Source organism: Neolamprologus brichardi, chromosome 10, assembly GCF_056152115.1.
Source record: "Neolamprologus brichardi isolate AB-2024 chromosome 10, ASM5615211v1, whole genome shotgun sequence".
NCBI lineage: Eukaryota > Metazoa > Chordata > Actinopteri > Cichliformes > Cichlidae > Neolamprologus > Neolamprologus brichardi.
The window spans coordinates 19,443,473-19,461,419 of record NC_142113.1 but is presented as its reverse complement, the minus strand read 5'-3'; the positions used below and the strand labels follow the sequence as shown (position 1 = coordinate 19,461,419).

Below are 17,947 nucleotides of genomic sequence, written 5' to 3'. Positions count from 1 at the left end.
GTTCATAAGGTGACACCATCACAGTCTTTACAAGAGAGCCGATGCTCGATTTTACCACAAGGATAGAAACACAAATCAAAGGAAATGTTTATGTCTGCTGGGTCTGTAACCTGTAAACTTACATGCTAACAGTTACAACCTTTTTCTTTTTTTTCAGCTTTTTTTCTATCAAGTAGGGGGGGGGAGAAGCAGTTTGTAGTCTTCGGTGAATGCCTTCCTGTTTCTAATGCACACAAATAACACTAAGCAATGACAAAACTTGCATTTATTTTTAAAGAGGTTCAGAGAAGGAAATGCAATCTTCCATGTCCAGATAATGGTTGTAACAAAACTGAAGACTACTTTGAATTCATACCTATACATGAACTCTCATACTAATTATTCATGTTAATGCTAGCATGGAATACAGGAAAACTATATAGACTAGTAAATCCTCTGATAAAATCAAAATGCAATGCCTCCTGTGAGAGAAATGCTCCCCGATCAGTCCACACTACAACCAAAGAGAAATATCATTTAAGAAATGCAGGAAAACTATAATTACTTTCGTCAACGTTTTGTCCATTTGTGTGATTTACATAAATGTAATGATTCTATTATACTGATCTGTTACACATTCAAATAAACATTCGGGGACACTCACCCATACAAGTTATCAACATCATTCATATAAGAGTTAGCTGTGGGTTATTGCTTTGACAGGTTAATAGTAAGGATCATTAAATTTCAAACCAGAGGTGAAAACTGGAGAAAATGATTATTATAGTAAGAGCACAGGCCTTGTACAAAGTGGACCAACCAAAGGGTAATGAAAGCAAGTGGATTCTCCTTTTGCACTTATTAACATGTGTGATATAGATGTCAATAACTGATGTACAATGACTAATTTGTTATTGTGCCATTACGTTATTACTATTATTATATAGCTAATTAGTTATTGTACTATTTGTATTATTATGAGTTAACCCATAGTCATTCAAAAGAGAAATCCCTAATACCTGTAAGCATGTGTTCACTCTTTAATTGTTTGCACACAAAAATTCTTGAAATTTTTGGACAAACTTAGTGTACGCTTATGTCTTGAAGTAATAACAAACTGCATCTTTACTATGTTGTGCAGTTCTTGCCAAAGTGGATTTTAATATTAAATGAATTTGCCTTAAAACTGCCTCAACATAACTGATTCTCTCACATAAATATAGAAGTTGTTATTACCGCATACCTAGAATATCTGTAAAGAACTTTATAGAAGCATGGGCTCACCTAAATTAAACAAAAGAATACTGGAAAAAACGTTGCAGATGAGTCTCAATTTCTGCTGTGATATTTGGACAGTAGGTTCAGAATTTGTCATACACGACATGAAAGAATGGATCCATCCTGACTTCTATCTATTGTTCAGGCTTCTGCTGCAGGTTTGGTGTGGTGTGGGGGATGTTTTCTTGTCAGACTTTAGGTCCCTTACTACCAGCTGTGCATCACTCAATCGCCACAGCCTACCTGAGGATTGCTGCTGACCATGTCCATCTCTTTCTGATCAGTGCACTGTTCTTCTATCGCTGTTTTTAAGTATTTCAGGCTAGTTTATTGTACTTGACAATCAGTTCATTGTACTTAAACTGCCTCACTTCAGTAGAGGACCTTTAGGATGTGGTGGAACTGGAGATTCGCAACATGGATGTGCTGCCAATAGCAGCAACTGTATGATGCTATCTAGCAAGGTGGACCTAATAAAAAGTCTTGTAAGAGTATATCTCAAATGTCCATAGCCCTTTGTCTTCTTCATGTGATAATTTCCTTGCAATGTTTTTCTTCTTTTCTAAGTACCAAACTAATTCATGACTTTTTATTTTCCAACCCACTAATTCAGAATGTTCAAATACTCATTTTAAACTACTTACTTGTACCCAATTCCATTATGGCTTGGCCAATAAAGGAATTTAAAATTTGAATTTGAGTGGCAGTGCTACAAAGAGACGAGACTAAAAGGAGAGAAATCAGAAAAGGAGAAAATGAATTGCAAAGGAAGCTTTTGTAATAATGTTTATGCAGCGTGTTGGATTGCTAAAAGGAAATTGAATTGGGGGAGATAAAGAAGCAGTGCAGACATAAGTGAAAGAACGAGAGGGTGACTGATACAAGGAGGATTTTAATATGATAACCTATAACTGTTTCACAAACACACACTCCTCTGTCATGCCAATAAAGCACATCCTACAGAGAGAGAGGGAGAGAGGGAGAGAGAGAGATGTTCTGGGTTTCATCAGTCACATCTCGCTGTGGGAGGGGGATTGAAGCGGCTGCCTCGGAGCTCTCCGGTAACAGAGACAGTAGACGGCACTGACTCACGCTGACGATCCACGGACAGCACATTTTAGACTCTACCTGACCTGCAGTTGAAGATCCGACAGGAGGGCGATTATGAAGGCATAAGATAACTTTCCTCTGATTTTTTTGGGGGGGGAGGCTGTTTCACCATCTTTCCCGTAAATTCGGACATCAAATAAAGTCAGAATGTACATCAGTGATTTATAAACACCAGATGGCGGTGAGCTGAAAAATCACTAAAACACATCTGAGTGTGTTGGGACGGGACACGGTGTTATTCTTCTCCCCTCCTTGTCTTTTATTACACAGAACTTGTTTTCCACTGGTGGCGGACCTTCTAGGCTATTTTTGTCCTTAATTTTGTCAGACATTATCCGACCCCCTTCTTCTCCCTCCTCCACTACCGGCTCGTCCTCCTCCTCCCGTTCCTCCTCCAACCGTCTTCACTTGGTTTAAAAAAACAAAAAGAAAAGAAAAAGAAAGCCACCAAGGAGACACGACTACACTCTACCCGCCAGCGTTCAAAGGGAATCAAAACAATCTAATCAACATCAGCACAGGACTGGACCCTGACAAGGATGCTACTCCAGCACAGAGGCTACTAGACGGTCCAAACAGCCTTTGCCAACATGTTCAGGCCAGGTAAGGAAAGAGGGCTCCACTTGTTTTTGTTGCTGACGAGGATGTGGAGCGCGCGCAGTCGGTGTGTGCGAGCGATACATTTTTTGTTTGTTCTTTTGAGAAATTAATTTAGTTAAATTTGGGGCAAATTGAGTCACAGACGAGGCTCTCGGTGTTTCTCAAACTTCCCAGTCGTCTCTTATCCGCCGTGGTGGCCGCGACTGGGAAGCAGATTAAATATTTATTCACTTCATGTAAAAATTATTCTTAAAATAGCGAACCGCTGCCGCACTGCAGTTTGTAGAACCTGTCTGCACGAGGGTGGCTGGTGCTGTTGCTACGCGCGAGCGAGAAACGGGTAGAGAGCACGTGAGAGTGAAATTGAAAAAAGTTTACAATTTGACTGGTTTTCTACAAAAGTTTCCCCCGTTTTTTGTGTTAATCCGCGTGACAGAAGGAGGCGCTCAGTCCGTGTATTTCTACTCGTCGCTGAAGGGAGGGAGACGGTGGGTCTCCCCACGGGTTCCGCGGGCCCAGAGAGACTAAAAACAGGTGTAAAAGTGTCTCCCAGAGAATAGCTGTGCGCTGTTTACTCTGACACTCACACGCTTCCGTGTTACGGTGAGAAAAGGTATTAAGTTTTACCACGATGACCTTGCCTGCTCATGTGTCGATAAAGAAGAGCTCCATTTCCCTCCCGCCACCTCTTTCTCCGTGCGTGCACGCGCATTGACAATTAAAAATCACGACTGACAAATCCAGTGAAAAAAAAAGCAATTTCACAAATTCATATCCGGTATTAAACAACATACCAACCTTTCTGAAATTATTAAATAGTACTGTGATGCAAAGTGTACGGAAAGTACACGCACACTTACACACACACATTTTAAAAAAGAGTATTTGTGGTGTGGAGTGGTGACTCATCTGCCAATTGCCCCCCCAAACATGTATGCATGTTGGGCTCCGGTGAAAGACAGCTTGTCTGAGAACTGTTTGGAAATGAGTGCAGTCCGCGGCTGACTGAACCCCGAGAACATAATGGAAAAACATTCTTTAATAGAGACACTGGATGTCTGTCATTTGTCATTTCCATGCAGCTCAATGCAGAGCGGGGAAACAACACACATACATCCATGCACATCATAATCTATTAGCTCACTTGGTTGGCCTGAGTCAGGGCACAAGCTGGGCGATCTCCTCATTAAGGGTGAGACCTAATGGGCTTGACAGAGGGCTGATTAGTGCTGTCACTGTGTGTGTGTGTGTGTGTGAGAGAGACAGAGCACAAGAGAGAGGGAGAAAAGAGTTTGCTGGCTAGAGGGAGACAAGCTTTAATTTTAATCTTCCTGTAATTTCAGATGGATAGCATCCACCCACCCACCTACCCGCACACACAGCAAAAAACACACAGTGGTGATGGCTGATGCGCTGCTTTGTATCTCCTCCTACAAATATGTGACTGTCAGTCGCAATAATAAAATCCAGAGTAATTGTGCAGTCTGCCTGAGATACAGTTATCTTTGTCTGTCACCTTTACCCACAGTATCTCTCTGCAGTGGGATAAAACAAGAGCGAGAGAGTGAGGAGAAAGAGGATAAGTGTTTTTGTGTAATGAAAACTCCCTCTCTCTTTCTCTCCGTGTCTGTCTCTCATTCTTTCTCTCTGCTTGGCCAACCAGCTCCTGCTGCCAGCCTCAAACTGAGAGCGGCCTGGCAGGCTGATTGGCTACTAGCTTGCTGGTTTGGGTGGCTGCCGAAGCTTTGTTTCCCAGCGTGTTTGAAGCTGGATTTGTCTCCCTTACTTGACTTTGCCTCTGTTACCCAACTTGTCAATTTCCCTATTTATCTACATTTTCTTTCCTGCAGTAAGATGTATACAGGCACTGAACAAACCAAACCAAAACAAACCTTAAAATTAGTCACAAAAAGAATAATGGCCACTTAACAAAAAAGAGAAAAAAAGGCTTTGCTATGTTCTGCAAAAGTGCGGACCGGTTTTTATTGTCAGCTATTTAATGGATGCTCATGGCTTCTGAATAAAACAAACAATCAGGGAATTATTCATATATCAGATCACTGTAATAAAATAAAACCCCACAAACTGAAAGACCCTTTTCTCACACGCAGCTAGGAAATATGTTAAATTCTTACATTTTAGTGGGTACATTAGTTAACAGTTGGTATTTTAACTAAAACCTAAAATGATTGGTCAATTATCAGCTACAGATAATATTTTTTATCAGCTGATTCATCACATTTTGAAATTTAAACTATTTCAGAACCGGTGCTAATGTTGCTAACCAGTGCAGACTTGTTTGGATAACCATTTAGCAAATTCGAAGACATATTCTTTTTTGTTTTCCCTCTGAGAAAAATTGGATTAAAGCACATCGGATTAACCCTCTCAGGTTTAAGACATCATAGGCGGTAGACCTAACTCTGTATTTTCTGGAGAAAGGCAAATTCATTACTCTGGGAACTCTCGGGTTAGAGTTAGGGCTAGGATACTTGTAGATGATGACTTAGACCCCAAAGGGTTAAGTGTTTGTCCACCTAATAAGCAATTATACCCATAAAGCACAGGTAAGCCCATTCAATGTTTAGCACAGCTAAGCACAAGTAAGTACTTTAGGAAGCAATTTGTATCTCAAGTCCTGAATATCAGGGGGGCAGCCATATAATTTGGCACTAAAATGTTCACCAATTTGAAAACATTCTGTTGAAGAAAGAAACTTTCATGCTGTTTTCTTGAAAAACAAAACAAAAAAACAACCTGCCAAAATTTACAGTCAGTGAGCTGTAGAAGGAAATTCCTGCTGGTGGCTTAACTGGAGTGAGAAATACATATAAATGTTTAGTAGGTGTAGAGTATAGTTTGCCAAACAGTGCAGTGCTGTTTCAAGAATTTAGAAAAATTGTTGTTAGCCCATCAGAAGCTATTATTTTCTGTTAAATGAAACCTCTTTGCTGCACCTTGGTGCTAGCTATGCCATTATATCAGAAATCTTACAGCCCAAATCAATATTAGTAGAATTACACAACTCTCAAAACTGATTTGACATGACAATAAAATAAAAAATCCTTCATTAAAAATTAATTTGAAGTCACTGACCTGGTGTGGGCAGAAGATTTATTTAAAAGGCAGGATTAAACTTTGTTTAAGGGACACAGACTGAAATGGCCTCACGTTAAATACATTATGATGGCTTAGACATTTAAATAATGTTAGCCACTTCTAACGTTTGGTAATGCTAGCTTCCTCAAACAAAATGATACCGTGTAATTCAGGATAACATAAGAAGGAATTGGAAGGATTTCCCTATTGGTGTTGTTTGGGTAACCACTTAGCAAATCCTAAGACATATTATTTTCTTTATCCTTTGAGAAAAAATGGATTAAGCACATCTGATTAACTCTATGAGGGTTAAGACATCACTGGCAGTAGCCCTAACTCTGTATTTCTGGAGAAAGGCAAAATGATATCATTTGCATTATTTGCATTTTGGCTTTTGTGAATCAGTATAATCCATTGGTCATTTCCCTTAAATCCAAAGTACTTCCACATGCTTACTGACCTTCTTAGCAACGAGCTGCTGCAGCTGCACTAGCTGCACTAGCTGCCGTGTCAATCATGTAGTATTTACTGTCTTTGTGGGCAGTCTTCTTTTTCTAAATATGTGAGCATGGACAAAAACATGCCCACGTTGCCTACAGTACAAAAAACCAAACAAACAATACTGTTGTGTTCCTACTTGGTACCACGAAAAGATGAGAGGCTTGCATAAGTAACTATTAAAAGTACTTTCTTGGAAGTACCCAGTGATGTACAGACAACTATCAGTCATAGACAGAAAAAAAACTACAAACGTTCCCCAACAAATTTTCATGAGCATCTTCTTTTTATGATTTCTGTGCTGATTTATTCCCATTTTTTCCAAGTGCACATCAAACATAATGATATGATCGGCAAAGCTAAGTCTTCATCTGTGTGTAACATTACTCTGCGTGAGATTTAAATGAGTAATGGTTCAGAGGAGTAAACATGTCGATGCGCTCCTTTCACCTGACACAATATCTTTGCCTCACGTGCCTTCCTCAGTGGCCTTCTTCCTACGCAACTCTTGAAGACTAAAAGTTGCTGCCTGGATTGGATGGACAAGTTCAATCTATATGGAAGAGAGCGCGGTCGTGCAGCTCCTACTCGAGCTGTGACCTCCAGCCTTTAAAAACACGACACCGCGTCTTCCTTGCTTCTCATCACTTGCAATACGATTTCATCCTCTCACTTTTCGTCATCATTCCTGCCGTTGGATACACCCTGTGATCCAGAAAGAAAAAAATTTGCAGTATTTGAAATACTGAAATGTTCTGTGTTACTACATTCAGCCATGATAATCTATAACGAACGTCAGCTCTGTACTGAATTTCACTGATCAATACCAATATATGATGTTAAAATTGCAAGTCACTGTTCATACAGGCTATAGCCTCAGCCTCGCTCCAGGCTCTCTCTGGGCCCCAGTGTGAATAAAGCCCTCATCTGATTAACAGACTTTTTAGCAGCGTTATGAAATTTAAGTCGTTCCTGATTAAACCTCCGGTTTTTATTTGCATACTATACTACGGATTGCTGACCGTCATTTGTCACCTCCGAGCCTGCTTTCTCTTCGGATAAAGCACAGTATCATGAAGTACATCTGATGGCATTGTGACAAAAGACTAATGCCACATCCTTACTTTCCCTGTGAGATGACAGTTGCACTGGCACGCATACATTTTGCCTGCAGGCCACTGTCAAGTCTACAGTCACACAATTAGAAGCTGCTGTTGCCCGTTTGCTTTGTTATGCATGCGTGTGTGTGTGTGTTTTGTAGATGAGTGCTGTGGTAGATGATAATAACATATGGATTGGTGACAAAATGTTTATTCGGGTCGTGAAGCACCAAATGGTGGAGTAATTGAGAGCTGAGATTGATCCAAATTTGCTCTTGCTGCACCGACATCCTGAGGCAGCAGACAGATTTTACAGATTAGGACAATATAGGGAACATTGTGCTTTGTGCGGATTTTGTGGATATATTATATTAGAGAACTAAATCATCTTGGGATTTGATTACAGGAATGGAAGTCATATCATAATCAATTACATCCCTAATGCAAGCCACAGTGGAGAGCAGGATGAAACGCATCGCCACACACACCGCCACGCAGCGAGTGTCCATGTGATGGCTGTGCATATCAATGACCTTTGCACATCTTTGCACCGCTCCTCCTGCCTGATCTCAAGGTCACTCACGGACTCCTTTCTTTCTTCTGCTTTATCCTGAGCTCAGTGTGGTCCGCCTGCTGAATTCTATTTTATCATTATGTCTCGCCACAATTTTCTGGAACGTGCACGGCATTTACAATCGACGTGCCGCGTAGAAATGCGTAGAAATAATTACACGGGCTGGTGTTTTACAGCTCCGAGCTTCTAAAGTGGCAAACTCTCACAAACACAATGCAAAAAAAAAAAAAAAACAACCCACAAAAAACCTTTAATGAGCAGAAATTGTTTTGATGCTAAATAAACAAACACAGAGTGCTACAAATTATGCAGTACAGAGCATGAAATGGCATTTCACAATGGCCCTGTGGTGTTTTATTCCAACTTTCTTGCCAAGTAAAGCTTTATTACACATTTATTTTTATACCAAACATACCCCTTTTTGCATCTTCTGTATTTTTGACTGGGGTAAAGTGCAAGTTAAGACAGCTATAAGAAAGGAGCCATTTTTCTGCCTTAAAAAAACCCATAAGGCTGCCAAGCAGAATGAACAAAGCTGAAGTGGTTTATTCCTCAGTTCCCTCGAATTAGATTCATACTACTTCTTTAATTGGCAGTGCAGTGAAGTGGCTGCTGATTGTTGGTAAATACGGTGCACTAATTTGCTTATGGATCTCCACGGTTTACCTTGAGGGCTGGCGGCACACACAGCAGGAAGGTCCTGTGTGAATTAAGTGTCCAATCAAAGAAGACATTACTCCCTATCAGGAGTCCTGTGAAGGCCTCTGATTGCAGGTTCACTTAGCAACAGCTGGGGCTAGCTGTGCATTTACTGCATGTACTCTCTCTCTCTGTGAATATGTTTGTGTGTGAATGAGCATGCACATGGATGTGCCTGCATATCTGAGTGTGAGAACGTTTTCGGATGAAAGTGATGCAAATGCCAGTGATCACATAGTCAGAGGATGGTGCTCATACAGATTTTTAAGTGTGTTCGGGCCTCAGGAATCATTATTGTAAATGTCAGAGCTGATGCATGAGAGGGGAGTTATACTGTGCTGATGCGGCAGGGAGAACAGACACCACGTGAAAAGGAGTGGTTATCAGGAAAAAGAATTTACATGGGATACACACAGAGCGAACCAGTGGCAGGTAAAGGTAGTGGAGCTGATATGAGCTTACTGCGCGGATGTGTGCTACGGGTGTCACCCGCTTTGACAAAGTAACTTTGGTATTTTCTCGTCTTCAGAGGGAGAGACAGTTGGATGAAGCAGCCCTCTCCTTTTCTTACTGAAAGCGAATGAGACGTAGACATTTTGGAAACATTTGTGAGACATTTCTTTCTGAGACTGACATGAAAGGAAGGATGTACATCTCATGTCTGTGCATTAAGTACAGTGAAGGAGAACCTTGGCTTAGCAGTAAAGCTGGAAGCAGGGAGAAACATGAAGCTTGGCTCTGTTCAGAGATAAAGAAAAAAGTACACCAACCAAAATCTCTAAAGCTTACTAAATAACAGGTTGCATCTTGTTTGTTTATCTTGTGCACCAACAGAAATGTAAAAAAAAAAAAAGGGGGACTGTATGGGGAGTTGTGTGTGTGTGTCTGAGGTATTTCTTAACAAACAGCAGCTCATCCACCTGGCTTTAATGCAGGTTGTCAGATTTATGAGGACTGTTTTTGGCCCTATACAGGCGCAGTTATACAAAGTGTTCCAACTTATTCAGGAAGCAAGGCCAACAAACAGATCCATCATTTAACTCCCGCTAAAAAGTTGTTGTTTTTCTACATCTCATCAAGCATTTGTTATGCATTTGCAAACATACACTTGAACACATACAACTCTGAAAATTTAAGCCAACATAGAAGTGTCTTAACCCCAATCCTATCGACATTTTGAAATATATAGACTACCAACTGGGGACCCCAAGAATAATTTACTGTGAGAAGCATCCTAACCCAACCCAAACAAAAAACAATATCATTGTTATTATTTTTGCAAAGTTATAATTATTTGCACATTTTGTGAGATTCTATACTTTTCTTTGATACAACCTACAACTTTTAAGTTAAGCTAAAAGTTTACTGTATTTACCATACCTTTGCTCTGGTGTCACTTATTTTTCAGTAGTTTTAAACAAACACTATTTGTGTTAATTTTTTATGATGAATCCATTTTGACCCCAATATGAAAAACTCAAATAGACATAAATTCCTAGTATCATGAGATGTACTCTTTCCAGCTCTGCCCTGGGGCCTCCTCACGTCCTCCTCCTAGGACATGCCCAAAAGACCTCACCTAGGAGATGCCCAGGAGGCATCCTGGTCAGATTCCTGAAGCACCTCAGTGGCTTTCCTTTCTATGCAGAGGACTACTCTACTCTGAATCCCTCCCAAATGACCAAACTTTTCTATCTCACTACCTCTAAGGTAGAGTCCAGACAACCTTTAGAAGAAGCTAATTTCAGCTTGTATCCACAATGTCATTTTTTCAGTCATTACCCAGAGATCGTGACCTATGAACTGACAGATTGAGGGCCAGCTCTCTTGTCTGCAGAAGCAGTGTCTCTATCAATCTCCTGCTCCAATTGAAAAGAGGCCACTCCACTCTTTTTCAGCCGAGAACCATGGCCTCAGACTTAGAGGTGCTGATCCTTATCCCTCGATTAGCTCTCCCCTTAACCCTTGATAAAACTAATGGAATCACATCATCTACAAAAAGCAGATATGAGATCCTGAAACCATAAAACCGTCCACACCTGGGCTGCACCTAGAATTTCTGCCCATAAATGTTATTAAAAGAATGAGTATGAGTGGACCAGAAGCAGCTAAAGATAACTAAAGCTAAACAGACACAATAGGCAGCTATAGCACCCAAATTCTTTCATGCTGTGCTCAGGTCCTGTGACATCAGTGGGAGCTTTGCTCATTCCCAGGAGGGTCATTGCTGCTCAGATCAGGGCTTGTGACACTGCAGCATCATCATCTCTCTCAGGTACATCAGATCCAGCGACCTCTACAACGATGTCACACCTTCCAGTCTGGGAAGGTACCCATCAAGCTGATGAAGGCAGGGATGGCAACAGTTTTTCTTCTTTATGGCAAATATTAAGTGACCCAATCGTTGAATTTATTATTTTGTTCCTTTTACTGTGGTCCCCTGAGACTGCAAAAGTGTGACATCATTAGGAACAAATTGATAGACAAAGTAAAAAAAAATGGATTGCAGTATCTTTGCTGTTTCCAGGACTGCAGTCTTCTCGACAAAGATCTCGGATCTCGTTCCTGGGATCTGAACTTGAATAACATCCCACTCTTAATCCAAATGATGTCGGCCAACCTTTGCAGCTATAACAGCTCTGCTCTAATTCATCCCAAAGGTGCTCTATCAGGTTGAGTTCAGGACTCTATGAACGTCAGTGAAGTTCTTCCATGCCAAACTCACTCATCCATGTCTTTTTGGACCTTTTACTTTAATATTTCTCATAGTTGTATAGAAATCTATGAGAAATTTGAACCTATGATGCTTTACTGTTACCCACCTATGTCTTGACTAGTTTGAGGACTTTTTGAATGTGTAATGATGGTCATTACATAAATTGTGGGTTAGAGGAAAACAGACCATGAAGCAAGGTGTGTTTGGGAAATTGTTATGATTGACAAGTTGTACCACATGAGCACGCAATGTCCCTCAACCTCTTAGTCAGATCCATCCCTTAATCGTGATATCTGGTTTCAAAACAAAATAAACAAAACAATGGGCGATGTTTCGGTGACTGCATCTGTTTTTTACATATAGTTTATGGAAGCAGGAAGACAAATAGAAAACTTTAGAGGTAAAGCTTCCAGGCTTATCAAAAGTTAAGAAACAAACAATTCTTTAAGCTGAAGCCATAAACTTTCTCACAGTTTCCAACTAAGTGACTTCCTGCATTCGTTCACTGTTGCTGATGAATTAGTCAAAAAGTGCAAAATATGACAGCTGCATTATCAATACGAGTACACCACATAGTGTATTTCTGAACACACTGACATAAAATAAAAAATTTAAATCCTTTGTGTCTAACTCCCAGGCTGTATCTCCTCCATCCCTCCTCTCTCCCCTCAAATCTCCTCGCCTCCCATGTCTTCTCCTCTGTAGCTGGTTCACTCTGTACCTGTTGAATAATTGATAGCTGTTTTGGTTTCTGATAAGGCGTTTGGGGTCCACAGCTCTCAGCAGTATGGGCTTGCTGCTTTCCTCACGGTAGATCACACAGCTCAGTCCATCCTTTTACTCCCTCTCTCTTCCTCTTCTTCACTGCCTCCCTCTTTTTCCCCCCTCCTTGTCTTCTCTTATTCCCCGTCGCAGTTATTCTGATAACATGCTGGCGTGCATGTCGTAGCCAACAGCTCAAGTTCCAGGTTTTATTTTTGATAAGGCCTTGATATTCATCTTCTTCTGATTACAAAGGAGCATGTGAACATAAATAAATGTAATACTCGGGATATTACCATGGAAACAGAAGTAGTAGATCCAAAAAAATAAGTATAGGAAGGATAAGCTATTTAAAATATGCTTGCATGAAGCAGCTCACAGTGCAGCAGCCCTGCCATCATATGCTGGTTGTTGCATGGGATCCAAGGTACACCCTACTGTTTACAGAGGGTAGTCAAATTAACAGAAACACTCTTTGGAAAAGTTTCAACTTAGGTGGCTGATTCATCAAAGCAAGCACGGAAATGTGCGTAAAGCAGGCTTCATGCCCAGTGACAGAATTTAAGGACGTCTCCTATACTGTCAATCCCTCTTAGTTTCAAGATGACACTATAATTAGTAGTGTCCTGAGACTGTCCTTGTGAGTAAACAGTAGGTTTAGTTGTGTATTCATTTCCCTCAGGTCGTGTTCTCTGTTCATTTGAATGGGGCTGTGCAGTGGGGGTGCAAACGCAGAGGGCTCTGGCAAGAAAACGTTGCTCAGCATTTGCCAGAATACAAAACAATCCCACAAGGCCCAGCATAGGCCACCATTGCATCCACACAGGGAAGCATTGTGGTGTTGTCACACAGTCTGGTCACATGGCAAAGAAAAAGATAAGTGCCGAAATGCATTGTTGCTTTTGACAGTGAGAACATGTCACGGCTTCAGCACATATGTCTTTGATTCTCCTCCGTGGGGATGTGTCACCAAGGCGGTGATTCTGTATTTTAACCTAATCCACTGTCTTTATGTAAACCTCACCAAGAAGTTTTTTCTTTCTTTTATTTTTGGTGACATAACCTATGCAAACAGTCAGTGCAAACACAGCTCCACTTTTAACGTTATACCAGAGAAAGTGTAAAAACATCCTGGTCCAGGGTACAAAGTAGAGTATCTTGAGTGAATGATAGTAACTTGTGATGTTACCTCAGCCTTCTACCTCCTAATATGGAGTTTGCTGCTCAGCCAGTATGGAAAAACTGTAATTGATGTCCTTGAGCACAATGAAAAGACAACTTCTCGGTATTTCACAAACTGCTCTCAATTTTAAAGACAAGAGAAAACCTTGTAAAACGGGTCAAGGTCAAGGATGGTCAGCAAAGGATGTTTTCTTTTTTCAGTTTTCATGCAGAACATTTTTATTGTTAAGTCCTGGCAGACAAAAGGTGTTCTTTTTTTTAATAAGGTTAGTAAGCACAACCATAATTCAAACATAAGGTGCACTGTCGAATTTTGAGAAAATTAAAGGATTTTAAGTGTGCCTTATAGTGTGGAAAATACGTTTTACAGAAGAAAAGAATATATCGAGATATATGTCGTTACAACACGTGCTTCAAATTATACCGCGATATGGATTTTAGGCCCAGCCCTAATGCAAATAGATAAATACTCACTTGTAGCATGTTTTTAAACAATTAAAACTCCACTAGATTTACAGGAACCTGTTGACCAGCCACAACCCATATGACAAGATTGCCACAGGCTAAAGCACCAATATAGGGCTAAATTTTGCTGGCAGAGGCAGTTTTTACATCAGGAGCTGCTCAGTACATCTCATTTCTCAGACATAGTTTTGATTTGCAGACAGTGACATCAAGATAACAAACACTGGGAGCAGTGGAAATTTACGGTTGTTCTTAATTGTGCCATTGCTTAGTTCTTTTTGTGTTCAGCTGTGATACTCAGCCTGTGTCATACATTAAAAATTGTCATGTTTTGATTTCAAATTTAACAGTCTAATTTTTTTTTTTATGGTTAACATATGCTGCACATTGGACCTCATTCTGTATAATGTCGCTTCATGCTGAAGCAAAATCTTTTCCTTAATTTACTTCATAGTTGTTTTTCATACATTATTTATGTTGTTTTGTCTATACACCTAAAAACAAATCTCAGAGTGCATGCATATCCCAAAACATATTTAGCGCATTAATATGCATATACTGAAATTCTCTTGCGATTTTTCTTTCTTTTTACTTTTCCCCTTCTAAGCTCTCTGCTCTGGTCTGTCATCCCTGCTGATACAAGAGTGCAGAAAATGTTAAGTGGCTGTATTGGCTGTTACCCAGAATGTGAGGAATTGCAGAAGATGGGTTAAAGAGGGAGAAAAGTTAATCAAACCCAGGACAACAAGTCAATTCCTCTTGATTTACCACATCAATCTGTCCCACACACACACAGGCACGCACACAAACATGTGTGTGGCGGTAATTGCTCAGACGCTCGCCGACTTATAAGCTCTGTTTTACATCTTCTGCTTCTCTCTTTCTACTGCAGCATAGAAAGAGAGCAGCGGCAGCAGTAGCAAGTCTTACATAACTACATCACTGCATTAACGAGCCCATCTGCCTCTGACTGGTGCTTAGACTTACTGTTAGGGGGCTGTTTAAATGACACATTATGAATATATGTGAACAGACACCAGCGTGACCGCCTTAGCTGTCCTTTTAAGCAGACTGACCAGGTGAAAACAGGCTAAAGATGTCCAGCTTCCTCGACTGATTTTTTTTTTAATGAGCACAGTTTATTCCCGAAATGTTTTAACGGTTAGGGATGTAGGTTTCTGTAGTGCCCGACTGCCAGTTTAATGCAAATTTGAAATTATGATAGGAGGCAAAACCCAATCAGTGGTTGAATAGTCAAAAATAGCAACACATTTTACTAAATACCGAATGTTTTTGTTTTGTTTGTTTGTTTTAATTGCAGAAACCCGTGTCCTAGATTTGAACTCCATAGCAAAGTCCTCTACTCTCATCATACATATGCATACAAAGTCATTTACCAAGACACCCCCAGTGGTTTGTTGTGATCCATATGAGTAATGCTCAGTCCAAGTCTTGAATAAATTAGCCTTTAGGACAACAAGTAGTGAAAAGTCAAACGTGACTTCAGACGAGAAAGCCAGGAGCACACAAAGACACACATTTAATGGGTGAAATTAGACAAAATATTTTGTGGGAGTCTGTGTTTGACATGTACTTCAGAGTGACGGGAGGAAGTAAAGATGGAGTGATGTGAGAGAACAGGAGATGAGGGACGTGTGAGAAAGTGTTGTTTGTCGGCTGCCACAGCTTGTTTGTGTCTTCAGTCTGAGTCTCATTATAAAACTGAAGCATGGTGTTTGTACGTGTGTGTGTGTGTCACACTTAGTCTTACATAACAATCAGTTGCTCAGCTGGGGACACTGTACAGATAAATCCCAGGATGCCTTTTTATTGGACTGAGTGAGGAGGCCGTCTGGAACACAGCTAAAAAAAAAGTAATCAGTAGTCAACTTTTACAGAGCTGGAAAAGTCATAAATGTGCACTCACACTAATATTCAAGTAAATCGGCATCACTGCAGACATCGCTGCACGAACCTGCAGTCATTTTCATGACATTGCATTCATATTTTAGGCATCATTGGTGCTATTTTTCCAGAATGAGAATGTCAGATAGGCTTTTATACATTTTTTGTCTAGCAAGTTTTTTTCTTGACATATTGAATTCAGGTGTGAAATTTTCTTTTAGTAGGTGTATATTTATCATTTTTAATTAAATATATCTACTAAAGCACTACATGTCATTTGGACATTTTTAGCGCTCCCAACAAATCTGGATTCTATTTGTGGCCCTTTTTTTGGACTCCCAGGCCTTGGACTGCAGCTTGTTGTGTTTGCAGGACAAAATGACACAAATGCAGCACTCACAAGGAGGGCTTGAAGAACACAAAACTAGCCTTTAATAAGGTTGAGTGGAAAGGTTCGAATGCCAAACAGGCATGAAATGGCACAATCTAAAAGCAAAGTGTGTGGGGGTAACACAACAATGCTCAAACCAATCGAGATGACGATACAAGGGAAAGTACAACAAATGACAACAGATGATCAAAATAAAACTGGAGACAAGCAAGACCAGGATAAAGACTCAACAGCAAGATACAAGAAGTCAGAGAGGCTAGACTGAACCAAATATAAGCAACTGTAAACACTGAAGGCTAAACAGAGTGACTTATTATAAAAGTAAGGAAAACCTGGACTATAGCTAAGCTAAAGACTTTAAATGATGAACCTTAAGACCCATAACTGGACAGAGATATTAATAAACGTGAATTCAAAGTCCAAGAATGATAAACTCAGAGTCCATTTCCAATTCCTTGTTCTGCTTTGCAGTGGCACTGGAGTGGAGCATAGCAGCACATAAAGCAGCTCTACACCTGCTGCAGGATCTGGATAGAGCTGCTCTCCAGCTTGTAGTGGATCCAGAGCAGAACAAGGAGTATTATTGCCAGCTGCCGTCCAGAGGACTTTGAATCTGTTTGAGACATAAGCCTCACTGGAGAAGCAGCAAAATGATGGATGGCATTCTCTAAAATAGCATTCTCCTGGATGAATTAAAAAAAAATGTTACAATGAGTCACCAAATCAGAGTCACACTGGTTTGATTAAAGTAGAAGAAATATGTTAGGAACTAATATTTCAGGGGATTCAATTCAAAATGCCAAGCTGAACCTGCTGCTGTCGGCTTTATTTCCAGCAAATTAGAAATGATTTGTACATGATGGGCTCAAGGTAGTGGCTGTAATAATCCATAGTGAATATTTTTTTTATGTAGCGAGCTTTGATTTTATGTCAGTCATCATTCAAATGGTGGATTGTGGCTGAAAATGAAAGATCTAATTTATGATATGTTAACAGTGGTACAGTACATTTGCTTTTTAAATTATAGGGAGATCATTACAGGTTCATATCATCCTGCGAATGGACCTGAGTCTTTGCACAGAGCTGCATTACATGCTGAGAGAGAGAGAGACAACATTTAATGTAGTGAGCTTTAAATAAAAGTGCCTGTTGTTGATAGAGCTGGTTCATGGGAGTGCTGCTGTCCTGTGTAAGTGATGCTTATGGGAGACTTATCCCTGCAGCATCTGTGTTCATGAGTATCAGCACAGTTAGCGTTGAGGGTTAGGGTCTGTTAGGGGGTGATTATCACAAAACATACACCAACGTTAGTTTGGCCCACAGGCCCACATAATATTACAGTGGTTAGAGGAAGAATGGGTGAAGACATCGAGAGTACACAATTTGAACTGCCTCCCCTTTAACCAACACTGCATTAATCTTCTTAAGCTGTCAACATGACCTAAAACTCATGATACACAAACACGCTGAGGAGAGGGGGAAGAAAAATCCTGCCAAATAGACAACAGATTGTGACTAATAGTGAGTTTAGCACAGCTCACCAAGTTCATAACTGAGTTGTAGCACCATCATCTTGGCACAAGTTTGCT

The 17,947-nt window shown here is 40.4% G+C and overlaps 1 protein-coding gene across 1 annotated transcript in view; it reads left to right on the top strand.

Annotated features, from left to right (window-relative positions):
• The first annotated feature begins 2,292 nt into the window (after positions 1-2,292).
• Positions 2,293-17,947, top strand: part of rtn4rl1a (reticulon 4 receptor-like 1a) — a 104,749-nt gene continuing 89,094 nt past the window's right edge. The window contains exon 1 of the mRNA XM_006808668.2: positions 2,293-2,970. Coding sequence (XP_006808731.1) covers positions 2,958-2,970 — 13 coding nt within the window. The 5' untranslated portion in view covers positions 2,293-2,957. The remainder of the gene's footprint in view (positions 2,971-17,947) is intronic.